The 13,283-nt window shown below is 24.6% G+C and overlaps 4 protein-coding genes across 6 annotated transcripts; 3 read left to right on the forward strand and 1 right to left on the reverse strand.

The window, feature by feature from the left end:
• Positions 1-252: 252 nt before the first annotated feature.
• Positions 253-4,060, forward strand: Wwox (WW domain-containing oxidoreductase). Of its 2 annotated transcripts, none has more exons than XM_072000270.1 (7): positions 253-464; positions 656-720; positions 1,105-1,230; positions 1,344-1,539; positions 1,638-1,823; positions 1,932-2,187; positions 2,259-4,060. In XM_072000270.1, exons 1-7 carry the CDS (start codon positions 370-372, stop codon positions 2,466-2,468), a joined length of 1,134 nt encoding a protein of 377 aa, XP_071856371.1. In that variant the 5' UTR covers positions 253-369; the 3' UTR covers positions 2,469-4,060. The 2 variants fall into 2 exon arrangements, with proteins under 2 accessions (XP_071856371.1, XP_071856370.1); XM_072000269.1 differs by having other exon boundaries at positions 254-464; positions 994-1,230.
• Positions 4,061-5,218: 1,158 nt separating this feature from the next.
• Mic26-27 (MICOS complex subunit 26/27) lies at positions 5,219-7,716 on the forward strand. Its single transcript, XM_072000271.1, has 6 exons — positions 5,219-5,406; positions 5,660-5,838; positions 6,029-6,150; positions 6,256-6,489; positions 6,833-6,987; positions 7,578-7,716. The coding sequence occupies exons 1-6, from the start codon at positions 5,392-5,394 to the stop codon at positions 7,593-7,595; spliced, it is 723 nt and encodes a 240-aa protein (XP_071856372.1). The 5' UTR covers positions 5,219-5,391; the 3' UTR covers positions 7,596-7,716.
• Positions 7,717-8,394: 678 nt separating this feature from the next.
• Positions 8,395-9,405, forward strand: Mpp6 (M-phase phosphoprotein 6). The gene is made up of 3 exons (XM_072022962.1): positions 8,395-8,604; positions 8,675-8,775; positions 9,045-9,405. Exons 1-3 carry the CDS (start codon positions 8,557-8,559, stop codon positions 9,340-9,342), a joined length of 447 nt encoding a protein of 148 aa, XP_071879063.1. The 5' UTR covers positions 8,395-8,556; the 3' UTR covers positions 9,343-9,405.
• Positions 9,406-9,509: 104 nt separating this feature from the next.
• On the reverse strand, positions 9,510-13,229 carry LOC139998433 (EF-hand domain-containing family member B). 2 transcript variants are annotated; one of them, XM_072022960.1, is made up of 10 exons: positions 12,607-13,229; positions 12,210-12,365; positions 11,848-11,983; positions 11,539-11,662; positions 11,328-11,465; positions 10,860-11,070; positions 10,586-10,778; positions 10,326-10,403; positions 9,970-10,082; positions 9,510-9,877 (listed from the first exon to the last, which is right to left on the reverse strand). In XM_072022960.1, exons 1-10 carry the CDS (start codon positions 12,694-12,696, stop codon positions 9,695-9,697), a joined length of 1,422 nt encoding a protein of 473 aa, XP_071879061.1. In that variant the 5' UTR covers positions 12,697-13,229; the 3' UTR covers positions 9,510-9,694. The 2 variants fall into 2 exon arrangements, with proteins under 2 accessions (XP_071879061.1, XP_071879059.1); XM_072022958.1 differs by having other exon boundaries at positions 9,511-9,877; positions 11,803-11,983; positions 12,607-12,923.
• Positions 13,230-13,283: the final 54 nt, after the last annotated feature.

Below are 13,283 nucleotides of genomic sequence, written 5' to 3' on the forward strand. Positions count from 1 at the left end.
TATATATGAAATAAGATAATATAAAATTAAACAAAATAGTTATATCATATTTGATAACAAATTTTAAAATGTTTATAATTATACCGTTTTAATATTTTTTCTTTAGGTAAATATATAAGTATTTTATATAATATCTATATTTAAAAAAAAAACGTTTTCTTTTATCATTCACTCTTTTGATTATAATGTTGGTAACACATCAGATAAACCGTTATTCGTTATGTACTTTTTTGATTATAATGTTGGTAACACATGATATAAATCGATATACGTTATAAACTCATGGTATAAACATATACGTACTCAGTAAACGCAAGTAAGGTGATAAAGAATTCGATATAAATTAGTATAAAATAAGAAGAAAGGAGGATGATAGGTATTTTAAATGAATCCGATAGTGAGGATGAATTACCCCCTGGATGGGAAGAAATGACAACTCCTAATGGAAATGTCTACTATGTAAAGTAAATAATAGTATTCGTTATATATTATTGTTGCTATTATTATGATATAAATTATAGATATTAATAAAACCTAGTATTACATCCAGTACTTAAGACTCAATATAAAATTATCTATCTATAATACATCTGTAAAATGTAATTTTGTAAGTCTCAATACTATTTTGTAAGTCTCAGTACTATTTTGTTTTCAGTCATTATACAAAGGGCACACAATGGACACACCCTAGAACTGGTCGAACAAAGACTGTTGGAGGAGGTACAATATTACTATATAAATTTTTATATATATATATAATCTAAATTTTTAATTAACTATTTATGCCATAGTACATATTAATTTATAATATTTAAATATTTACATCTATGTACTTTTGATATTTAAATATTTACATCTATATACTTTTTGAACTTAATGATAAATAATTATGCAGTTATTAACAAGTTTCAAACATTAACTATCATGAATAAAATTTGATTATAATTTGATTATAATTTTATAAATTTGATTATAATGTTATTTATCAATAAGAACTGCCATCTGGATGGGAAAAACGTGTGTCAGAAGATGGTCGAGTCTTATTTGTCGATCATATGAATCATACAACAACATATAGTGATCCTCGGCTTGCATTTGCTACAGAATGTAGAGAATCATCACAGCCTATAAGACAACGTTTTGATAGTAGTAGCACAGCATTATCTGTTTTACATGGTCGAGACTTAAGGGGTAAACTTGCCATAGTTACAGGTGCCAATACTGGAATAGGTATATATGTTACATACATTTCATACTATTCAAATCAGTTGTAATCAACAATAATTCTACTTTTATAGACAATTTAGTATGTTATTTTTCTTTACCTAATTATATTGTTTAAGGATTTGAAACAGCTAGATCATTAGCTCTACATGGATGTAAAGTTATCTTAGCTTGTAGAGATTTAGAAAAAGGCGCAGAAGCAGTACAAAAAATACAACAAGAAAGAGAAAATGTTATGTGTGAAACATTACATTTGGATTTGTCATCATTACATAGTGTTAGAGAAGCAGCTGAGGAATTTAAGCAAAAATATAGGTATGCTTAGATGGATAAAACTATCATTAATAGCAATATATTTTCATAACAAATTTGCCACATTTACATTACATTATTTATCACTGTTACATTTTTAGCACCTTAGATATCCTTATTTTAAATGCTGGTGTCTTTGGAATTCCGTATGAAGTTACAAAAGATGGTTTTGAAACAACATTTCAAGTAAATCATCTTTCTCAATTTTACTTTACTCTTTTATTAGAAGGACCACTACAAAATTGTCATAATTCCAGAGTAGTGATAGTTTCAAGTGAATCACACAGGTATTTAAAACATTTTAATAAATATAATATTGCATATATTATATAACAACAAATTTCTTCTTTTTCTGTAATGAAAATTGATATATGATATCTTATTTTTACCAATAGATTTGCAACTTTACGAAAAGCAGAAGATTTTCATCGATTAACTTTATCTCCTCCTCCATATAAATATTTCTTTATGGAAGCATATAATAATACAAAATTATGTAATATCTTGTTTGCACAAGAATTAGCAAAACGATGGCCTAATGTAAATGTCTTTTGTTGTCATCCTGGTAATATGATTTCTTCTTCATTATGTCGTTATTCATGGATATTGCGATTTATGTTTACGATGGTACGACCTTTTACAAAATCACTGGTAAGATAATCAGTTATTTAAAACAGAATACTTGAGAAAACGTTATTACAATTTTTTTTCAAATCACACAGCAACAAGCTGCTAGTACATCAGTTTACTGCGCAACTGCACCAGAATTGGAAGGGATAACTGGATGTTATTTCAGTAATTGTTATCGTTGTGATCCATCAAAAGCGGCATTAAACCCTGCACTAGCAGAAAGATTATGGTTTATTAGTGAAAAAATGTATGTTACTGTAATGAAAAACAGGAAACTTCTAGAAAAATTTGATTTAAAATGAAAAATATTATCATATAGTATAGTTTTAAATGAACAGAAAACATGAATTCAAAGAATATTTTAATCAATCAAAAACTTTTAATTAATTTAATGTATTAATAAGAAATTTATATCCATTTTCATCACAAATTCTATATTCAATAAATTTGGTTTTATATCTTTTATACTTTAATACAGTTTTCCTAAGTTCTATTTATGGTCGTATATGAAGCTATTTATGTATTGGGTTTCTTGGAAAGTTCCTTCTAATTTTTGAGAAAAATTCAAATATAACACATTTAAATTTCGATATACATTTTATTAAATTATATAGCTGCCATTTTGTCCCACAATCATTCTGCGTCTTTCAATCAACTTGAATATTCCATCCTTCGAGAACTTCTTAGGTTTTTCAGCAAAAAACTTTGCAATATGATTTTTTAGGTTGACCAAAGAGTTAAAGTTTTTGCCATTAAGGGAATTTTGTAATGATCTAAATAGGTGAAAATCTGAGGGTGTAATGTCTGCCGAATACGGTGAGTGGGGTAGCATATCCTAACCAAACTTGAACAGCTTTTGTCAAGTAGTCAAAGACACATGAGGCCGTGCATTATCCCGATGAGACACCCTTCCGATTCGCTAGTTCTGGGCGTTTTTGTTCAATTGCTGTCTGTAATTTGTCTACTTGCGAGCAATACTTTTCCAAATTTATCATCTGGTTGTTTGGAAAATCTCATACAAAATTTCTTCCAAATCCCACCAGACACAGAGCATAAGTTTATTCGGATGAGAACCAGCTTTTAGAGTGATTCATTCCGCTTTTCCCAGGATCTTTACCGCCGAATATTATTATGAATAGTGCATTTTTCATCTCCCGTCACTACTTACTTGTTACTAATTGGTGTTTCTAGTTGCGTTTATAGAGCGAATCGCAAATGGAAATGCGATCTATCAAATCTTTCCCTGTTAAATTGTGGGGAACCTATATATTAAAACGGTTTATATAGCCAAGCTTCACAAAATGTTCGTGAATAGTAGATTTTGGTATATTTAACGTTTCTGCTAATTCACATGTCGTATAACGTAGGTAATTCTCGACCAGTGTTTTGATTTGACCTTCATTAGTGGTGGAGAGTCTACCCTGGCATTCTTAACCTTCAAGATTTAAATCAGTTTCAAATCTAGCAAACCACTACCGGGCAGTTCTTTCTGATATAGCACCGTTACCATAAACAGTGCATATCTTGTTTGCTACTTGTATGATATTTTTGCCCTTCCATATTTAAGAGCATATAAAACTAACAAAAGTTAATATATTCCAACCAAACTCTTTTCTAATGATGCCTGAAATATCATCTTTTAGAATATGGACACATGTCATTTGTTTTAAATTATTCTGATATATTCAAACCTATTGTAATGTCACCTACCGAAAGCAGCACAAACTTTCCAGACAACTCAATACATTAAAAACACATACCTATGTATATTGTATATTAAATTAAAATAATGGACATCTTTCTTGAAATGTTTACAAATTAATTTTAAGGAATTTAGTTGATGTGTAAGAAAAAGCTTCTTTCCTAAACTTTTAGAAGATTTCATGTTTTAAAATTAAATTAGTATGATATATGTAAAAAATAAAAAATAAAAAGAATATTTTTCCTTCTCAAAATATTCAAGTAAAGTTCAAATACGTAACAAAATATTTTATTCAGTAACAAAGAAAAAAGCTGTGCTTATGTTTTTTCAAACAAATTGGCAATATATGTGAAAACAACAGAAATTCATATACACAAACATATAAAAATGACTCGTTAAATACTTCCGATTTTGTATGAAACATAAAAATTAAAAAATTAAATAGTGAAATTATACATTATCTTTTGGGATCGTTATGCACAATTACGTACATAGATTTTTAGAATCTACTATTGGAAATATATTTGGCAGAGATATAACTTGCAGAGAACCAATTCATCGATGCGATGATTATCAACCACGTGTGTTAGTAGAATTTGGAAGAACTGGCATAAAAGTATGTATTTAAATAATAATTTCTATAATTCAATTTATTATAACTATTGAAGTATCAATTAACGAATTACAAAATACTTCATTTTTAAGGAAGAAAAAATTCTAAACTCGTGTAGTTTGTATTATATACAACAACATATAACACAGAAAAAAAAAAATTTATACAACATCCCGATTTTCTTTTTTTTTTAAACTGTTACGAATATTTACAATTGACAGCATAAACAAATCCTTGAAACATCATGTCAATTTTGTATGAAGTAATGTAAGTACAAAATGTACAAAGATTTTTGATTTTAGTGATTAAGTCCTACGTCGTTTTTGCATAAATTTTGGTTAAAGTCGAATATAAATTTGGTAAGTACATACACATACACCTTATACATATATTGTAATGGAATTATATTTTTAGGAACATATTTGTTCTTTTAAAATATCTATAGAATATTTAAAATTAATATTTTTGCATTTATTTTACTTAAGTTTAAATATAAATATTAAAAATTGATAATATTTATTTCACTTTACTAAGAGCAATATTAGTAATGAATATTTTAAATATTTATTTTTTCAGTAGAAAAGGAGTTTCATTACTTAAATAAATTTTAATTACATTATTCGATGGTAATAAAATTTGAACAGGGTAAATATTTAACAATATGTACATATGTTTTCATCATTTTTGTTTTCTTTTAAATATTTTATAATTTTGCGTCTTCTAAAAGTAACGTTAGATGTCGCATCCTTCGTTTTTGGCCTGTGGAACTAATTTTCTACAGTGTTAAATTATAATTCGTTCATAATTTCGATAATGCTCGGATATCTTTATAAACTATTTCAAACATTCTAGCATAGTTTATAAGGAATTACGTATTCTTAAGAAAATTATCATTAAATCACATTTTAAAATGTATCGAATAATGGTAATTATAAACATGATGTTTTCGCTATCGTTTATTTTAATTTTATGATTTCTCTTCCATTTCATTTTATTTTATATTTTCTGTTACATTTATTAAATTAAATAAATACTAGAATGTAAGGAAATTTTTAATATAACTTCTTAATTTCTATTAAACATTGTTTATTTCTAATAAATGCAAACAGTTTCTCAAAAGTAATTTAAATATTATTACTAATATGGAAAACAGAAATCAAATATATATTTACATGAAGTTGTTCAAGAAATTCTTGATGCCGTGTGGACTATGTGCTGCAGTACCAGCAATGAAACCTCCAACTTCTCCTGACGATACTACACCATGTAGTAATGAAACACAAGGAAAGAAATTAATAAAACCATCAGAATTACCCATTTATTCTATTGATGATGGGTATTCTAAGCAGATGCCATGGTAAAGCGCAAGTAATTTCATATTGATAACATTATTTTTATCCCTGTTTCTTAAAGGACTTTTATGAAAATGTGATTTATCTAAAATATAGATTCATTATTTTAAAAAATTTTTTAAGAAGTAAAATCTATAAGAAAACATTGTACTATATTATGAAGATAATCAATCCATTATGACTAATTTTTTGTAGCATAGAATATCCTTCTATTGTGGAAGAAAATATTAGAAAAGTACGTCAAACAGTGAGGGAGATAAAAGTTACATTAGACAGGGTTTCCCATGATGTTTCAAGTACCTTTGAAAATCTTAAATGTATGCATTTATGTGTAGTACAAAATTTAAAAATACTTTCATATAATTAGAACGTGCTATAGCATGCAAATCTATTAATATTAATAAAATGTAATATTATTTCAGTTGCAATTGATTACCTCCAAGATGAAGCCAATATTATGCCACGAATAGGAGCTGTTGGTATTGGTGGTTTATCAGGATTAATATTCAGTCTCAGAGGAGGCATATTAAAAAGACTGTTTTATACAACTACAGGTGCTAGTATTGTTGGATGTATTTGTTTCCCTAAAGAAGCAAAACAAGCATTAAACACAGCAGAACACTATGGAAATATTAGTTACAATTTCGTTTACGGTGGTATGTATATTACTTTATACTTTTATTGCTCTACACAACTGTTAATATGATCTTAAATCTATTTATTTATTTTGTGTATTAATCATACAAATGGCAAGCAATATGAACTCTTTCACACGTAATACTGTTTATTATTAATACTAAAATGATGTTTCTATTTCAAAATTTGAATTTAGGACATTTTTTATATTAAAGTCTTTAAATTGTTAACAAATTTATTAGTTTGTAAAATATACAGAAATGGATATAAAAAAATGTGTTGTAAATGTATTTTACGTAATACATTATGTGCTTATAATACAAAAGTATAGTATAAATTTCAATGCTACATTAAAAATTTCAGTGAAACCAGGGGATAACAAAAAGGAAATTTCAGTAAATGAATTTCCATTACTGAAAAGTGTGCTTGAATCAGAATATTTTCGTATGATAGCTCGACTTTTTGAAAAAGAAACGAGCGATACAACTGTATCAACCAATACAACTGAAAAAGTGGAGGTAGGATGCAACAACAAAATTATTTTATTGCATCATTCCTCCTATACCTTATACAATAATAATGTTAATATGGTTTGCCATTGTACAGTACAATGTATTCTATAACATATTTAACTTTAGATACATATAATCTCCAAAATTGAATATTACAAAAATTTAGAGAAACATGAAATTTATATTAAAAATGCTTAGTAATAATAGATTTTTCATTACGGTAAAACATTGCATTTTTTAATATTAAAATTGATTTTTTACAAAATTTTTGTCTTAGTCTTTGGAAGATCTGAAGGAGATAATTTATCAGAAGCTCATTACGTCTCATTTCATCACAATAAAGGAGATTCAAATTCTCATGAATTAGTAACAGTAAAAGAAACTTCTCCCATAAAAGTACAAAATTCAAAGAAATCAAAATCTCTGATTAAGTAGATGTATAATCACATAGGTACTCTGCCTATTGTCATCCTTATTTACTTTTATAAATATTTCCTTTACCTGATTAAATAAACATTTCCTTTTAACACCAGACATTCAATAATTCACATTCAAACGTTATGTTAAGATGTAATTATTATTTTTTTGTATTTTAGCTAAATACAAAGAAGTGAAGAATTCAGAGAAGAAACGGTAATGAATTAGCAACATTAGTTAATGAATATTTAATAATTCAATGTAATATAAAAATTATGTAAAGTTTTAATATCTGTAAATAAAAATCATGAAAAGTAATTTCAATTCGTTATTAAATAATCCAATACAAGACTATAAAAGATTATTATTTTTTGTTTCAATTGTTTGTTACATCATCTATTTGTTATTCTAAAGTTACATAGACTAAAAGTAATAAATACTTAATATTGAATATTTATATGTAGAAGTATAGTAAAATTTTTAAAATAGTTGACATTTTTTTTTGTTTTCAATTTTAAATAATTTCATAAGAAGATTCAAATGTAAATATATTTGAAATATATAGTGCATGTTGGCTCAGATAAGTAGAATCGAAATTTTTCGGCTCCTAGATAAAATTTTTTAGCTTATGAGTACTTAAATGAAATTTTACAACCTAAAGAATTAAGTGAAATTAGTTTTATTTAAATAGTTTTCCTAGTTTCAAAATTAAAAGAAAATTTTAAAAATCTAAATCTAAAAAATAGAACAAATTGAAATGAAATTAAGAAATAAAATTTCTTAGTCCGTAAGGCGAGTTCTTAAACTATTCAGAAATTAAATTAAAACTCTAGTTGTCAGAAGTAACCGCTGTGTAATATTATTTCAATTTCCTTCGTAAATAATTAATTACAAATTTCTCTATTTGGATATAATGGCGCAATTTATCAGTTACAAATTTCATATCTTGTTAGTATTGACTTATCAGGTAGATGATAGCACCAGATCCAAAATACAGTTCCGCGTCTATTGTACATTGTAACAATAACCACGTGCTATACTGAAGTTTATAATCATAATACATTATTACACATATTTTCATTGAAATATAATCTGAACTACAAAAATAACAATTGTATTTTATATTTTGTATATTTAATTTAAAAAGGAAAAACAAAAATGAGTGTTAACAAAGCAAAATTATCAAAAAGTATTTTAGAAATGAAAGTAAGTTAACAAAATTGTATAAAATTGTGTATAAAATTTTATATTTTAGCGAATATTATTTATTTATTAGTTTATGAAACGGACGAAAGAAAAAGTAGAGAAACAGCAATTTCACGAAGAAGGTGAAGAATATTTTGGAAATGAACTGACAAAACGTATGAAAAAAGATTCGTAAGTATCTTTCAATTCTTAAACGAATATTTTAACAACTTTAACCTTAACACATAAGTATTTGGATACCCCTTTATTTTTTTTAATAATTATACTTTGTCAATAGATATGTAAAATAAAATATTTATATCATTTAGTAATTGCACAGTAACAACTAACAATTATTATAATAAACGTAATTTTTACGTGACAAAATAAAGCAATATATACATCTATAATCAGTCTATTTCATAAAAAGAATAAAATTATCTGTTTACTTTTTATTTAAGAGAAAGATTTGTCATTGAACCTAGTTATATCTTCTGTGAGAAATTAATCGATGGCAGAGTAAGTTTTCAAGGAATGAATCCTGAAATAGAAAAATTCATGGAAGAGGAACGGAACAATGAACATACAGAGGTGGAAGAAAAACAAGAAGTAGATATTTCAGATGAGCAATTGGCAAAAAATTGGAAAAATTATAGGAAAATGACAAAGATTGAACATAAATATGAAAAATTATTAAAAAAACATAAGGATTATGAACTATCACCAAAGAAACCAAAGTTTTTGAAACCACAATATTAATATTTTATAAGAATGATTTATGTGTATATATAATTAATCTTAATAGAAATTTTTATGTAAATATTACTTGCTGAATTGAATATCAGTTTTTAAGGTAATTGTATAATAATATGTAATATATATATAAATACAAAATATTTATATATTTTATGTAGATTACAATAAAAAGGTTTATAAGAAGTTACTAAAATAATTATTCGCGTAACTGATATTAAAAAAATATTTAAACGTAATTTAGCTAAATATATGTTTTTGTAGACATGCTATAAAAAATACTTTGTAATTTCGTATAATATAGTTATATTTTATTTACGTATATATTTTATTAAATTTCAGTATTAAATTATAGATTTTAATTATTTTTATCATGAATTAAATCATCATATTGATCAAGCAAGCTTCCAAAAATTTCTATGGATACATTATCTGTATAGCTTTTTTCTTGTCCTTTTTTCCAAAGCAAATCAAAGGTGTTATTGGGGAATTGGATTCCAATAGCTTCAAAAATATTTTTTATTTCTTCCCTATTTCGAAGCTATTATTTGAAATATAATTAACAAGTCATGTATATTTATATTATAAAATTAAAATTTTTTCAAATACTATATAAATTATTTTCAAACATACTCTAGAGAGATCTGTTGGGGTAAGACCATGTTTTGTAAAAATATTTGGAAGTATAAGACTATAAGCAGTACATCTATCCAAATCTACATAAGAAATTCCTGCTGTTGGAATATCTGTAAAAATAATAAGATGTTGTTGATGTAATTTAATGTTTATAATATTTTTAATATTATTTTATCTACATTTGAAATACATCTTTTTTAACTTGAAGAATTAATATAAAAATTTATTGAAGAAGATAAAAATAAAAATACATCTTTCTGAAGAATGTTATTTTTATTTTTTTTCAAAAATGAAATTTTGTTCATTTTTATATATCTTTTATTTTATCTAAAATATATAAAGAACATACTAACTTGTAATATCTATGCTTTCTATATTTCCTATTGTAGTATTGTACGTAGTACTGTAATGTTGACATTCTGAAGGAATCTCTGAAAAAATGATGCAATATTAGACACTAATGTTAAATATTATAATTTAGAAAAATGATATGTTATTAAAAAAGTATTCTAATATGTGTATTTTAACATATTATTTATGTATATACCATGTAAAAATTAAAATTTATGAAACAAATAAACAGAAGAATTAAAAATTCTAAAAAATACATTACTTTCTATCTTTGGTAATGTAGGAAAGTCATATTTCCAGTTTAAAAGATTTAATAATTCTTCATACTTTACATTCTCTTCCTTACGTATTTGAAGAAGATCTAATATAGGTGTTAGAAATGTCTTATTTATATATATTTTATATTTAGCTAAGATAGAAAAGACTTTATCTTCTGATAAAATGTCTGTATAATCCTATGAACATATATAAAATCATTTAAATTAACATAAAACTTGTCTTCAAGTTTTATACATGAAATAAGATTAATGTAATACTTTATCAAGGGATAATAAATCTTCATAAATATCTAAAAATGGAATTTCTGGAACATGTTTCTTCAATTTCAGACGTAAACTATTTATATATTGTAAATAGCCCTGTTGCACTACCACTTCATTATTTATAGGACAATCACTTAAAATGTTTAACATTTCAGATATTCCTTTTTTTTCATATACTTTATCATCTATTATATTCATGATATCTCTAAAACATTCATATAATTGGAATATTAAAAATGAAGAACTATTATCTACTTTTCTCTAAAATTAACATGATGTTTCTTTCATTTAACATAAAGATGTTAGTCATAATTTATGTTACTTTTGTCTTAAATAAAAATTTTGTTTCTTCTACTTTTTCTTATCATAATTATAATATGATTTTCCAGTAATAACGTAATTAATAGTAATGGTAGTAATAAATATCATTGTAACTAGATATAGTGAAGCTATTACTCTTACTTTACTTTACCAATACGAGAATGTGAATGATCAGGATCTGCAATAATCCATGTTAAGAGTCTTTTTAGTCGTTCACCTTTGGTATTAGCATTACATAATTTTCCAAAACATGAATTTTGATCAAATGGTTTCTTATATCTGAAAATTTAATTTAAAGTTATGTAGTATATAAGTTAGTAATTGCCATTTGATAGATTTCATTATTTCATACTGTCTTTTAACTTGTTCTGCAGGTAAATAACTGTTATGACTTTTTTTATACATTTCAAGAATATTCTGTTCTGGAATATCACTTCCTATTATTTCTTGTTTAACAAGTTCAGCCATAGTTTCTCCTAATTAGTAGAAAATATTTTATGAAAATATTTCATAAACTTTATTCAATTATAAAATTTGGCAAATAATCAAAATCGTATGTGTTATATTGCATTTATATTTTTTTATTATAAATATACTAATTGGTGACATTTTATACCAGACTTAAGCTTTTTTCCAAAAGTTACTTCCAGTGATTTCATACCCACTGGTAGATTTGAAATTTGATAACGTGTTTTACCAACTTCTTTATTCCAATAACTATTCATAACAGTATTTCTTAATTCAGAAATAATTGTTTGAAATGATGTCTCTTCATCTGGTTGTAAACATTCTTTTACCTTGAATAGTTTGTAAGATACATTAAACATTACTTTTATATTTACTACACAACAATGCTTTTTACTATTATTAATTAATCAAACTTTATTTATAAGAATAAGTTACAAATATTAAAAACATATAATTCTGGAAATTATATAATTATATATAATAAATTAATATATAATATATAATAAATATAAATTATGATAAAAAAGATTTTGTTATAGTAGATTTCAGTCTTACATCAATTATTTGTTTAGGATTATGTATATTGCTTATGATCGGTGGTAACTTTTGTGTATGTTTTTCATTATGAACAAATATATTTCTCAAAGCTTCAATTTTATCTTCTAAAGAATATTCTGTAAAACATTCTTTAATGCTAGATGTTGAGGTTTTCTATAAATAATAAATCATAAGATAAATATATACATAAACATTTAGTAAAACAATATTCTGTTATTTTATTTTTAAAATAACACATTAATGTTTTATAAATTTACCACTTAAAAAATAATTGACTGTGAAAACATTTTTTAATCTCGAATCTATACATTTTACATTCATGCTTCTAAACCTATATCGAATAAAATATTTACCTAAAAAATAGTTATAATTTACTAATAAAACACAATCTTACGAAGTTTTTCCTGTAAGCATTTTTTTCATCTTCATAGACTATACCCAAAAGCTGATTTTTTGAATTTATAGTACATTTACATTTTTCCATCTTAAAATAAAATATTAAGTAAGTAAAAGAAACATGAAGTACAATATTATCAATTGCAGTTGAACTATCGAATTTTCTTAATCAATATCTATGTAGAAGCAAATTTAACAAAAGAAATAAAATATAAAAGTTGTACTATATATTATCATTTTTCTTATATTTCATTTTTAATTTACTCCTTTAGAAATAAAAAGAAATAATCGAAATATGTACGTAATTAAAATTTAATTTCATATCTCTATCAATATTATTTCTGTATATAAAATGCTCTGCTCATTTCTAGTATTTAAGACGGAAATAATTAAAATTATTATTTCATCATTTAATGTCATTTAAACATAATTCTTATTTATTACGTAATAATTACTTAATGTTAATAACTTTTCGTGAGATGTTAAAGTAAATATGATTACGATCTTAATCTTTTTTCAAATTATTTTATTGTGCTAAGTATGTCAAATTTTAATGCCATAATTCTAATATCGTTTTACTTATTACATTTCAGTGATACGCGTCTCTTTCTTATAATGCTGAATTTTAATTATTAAATTTTACACATATTGAAATTTCACAATCGATTAGAATTG

Source organism: Bombus fervidus, chromosome 3, assembly GCF_041682495.2.
Source record: "Bombus fervidus isolate BK054 chromosome 3, iyBomFerv1, whole genome shotgun sequence".
NCBI lineage: Eukaryota > Metazoa > Arthropoda > Insecta > Hymenoptera > Apidae > Bombus > Bombus fervidus.

Excerpts from the sequence above, each read along its gene's own strand:
- LOC139998433 (XM_072022958.1), bottom strand. The coding sequence starts at position 12,696 with ATGGAAAAATGTAAATGTACTATAAATTCAAAAAATCAGCTTTTGGGT. Across the intron at positions 11,466-11,538 it reads GCAGAACAAGTTAAAAGACA|ATATAAGAAACCATTTGATC; the intron begins GTATGAAATAAT and ends TTAAATTTTCAG. Across the intron at positions 11,071-11,327 it reads TCTCGTATTGGTAAAGTAAA|AGATATCATGAATATAATAG; the intron begins GTAAGAGTAATA and ends TGAATGTTTTAG.
- Mic26-27 (XM_072000271.1), top strand. Across the intron at positions 5,839-6,028 it reads TATTCTAAGCAGATGCCATG|CATAGAATATCCTTCTATTG; the intron begins GTAAAGCGCAAG and ends AATTTTTTGTAG. Across the intron at positions 6,490-6,832 it reads TTACAATTTCGTTTACGGTG|TGAAACCAGGGGATAACAAA; the intron begins GTATGTATATTA and ends TAAAAATTTCAG.
- Mpp6 (XM_072022962.1), top strand. The coding sequence starts at position 8,557 with ATGAGTGTTAACAAAGCAAAATTATCAAAAAGTATTTTAGAAATGAAA. Across the intron at positions 8,605-8,674 it reads AAAGTATTTTAGAAATGAAA|TTTATGAAACGGACGAAAGA; the intron begins GTAAGTTAACAA and ends TTTATTTATTAG. Across the intron at positions 8,776-9,044 it reads AAACGTATGAAAAAAGATTC|AGAAAGATTTGTCATTGAAC; the intron begins GTAAGTATCTTT and ends TTTTTATTTAAG.
- Wwox (XM_072000269.1), top strand. The coding sequence starts at position 370 with ATGATAGGTATTTTAAATGAATCCGATAGTGAGGATGAATTACCCCCT. Across the intron at positions 465-655 it reads GGAAATGTCTACTATGTAAA|TCATTATACAAAGGGCACAC; the intron begins GTAAATAATAGT and ends TTTTGTTTTCAG. Across the intron at positions 2,188-2,258 it reads GACCTTTTACAAAATCACTG|CAACAAGCTGCTAGTACATC; the intron begins GTAAGATAATCA and ends CAAATCACACAG.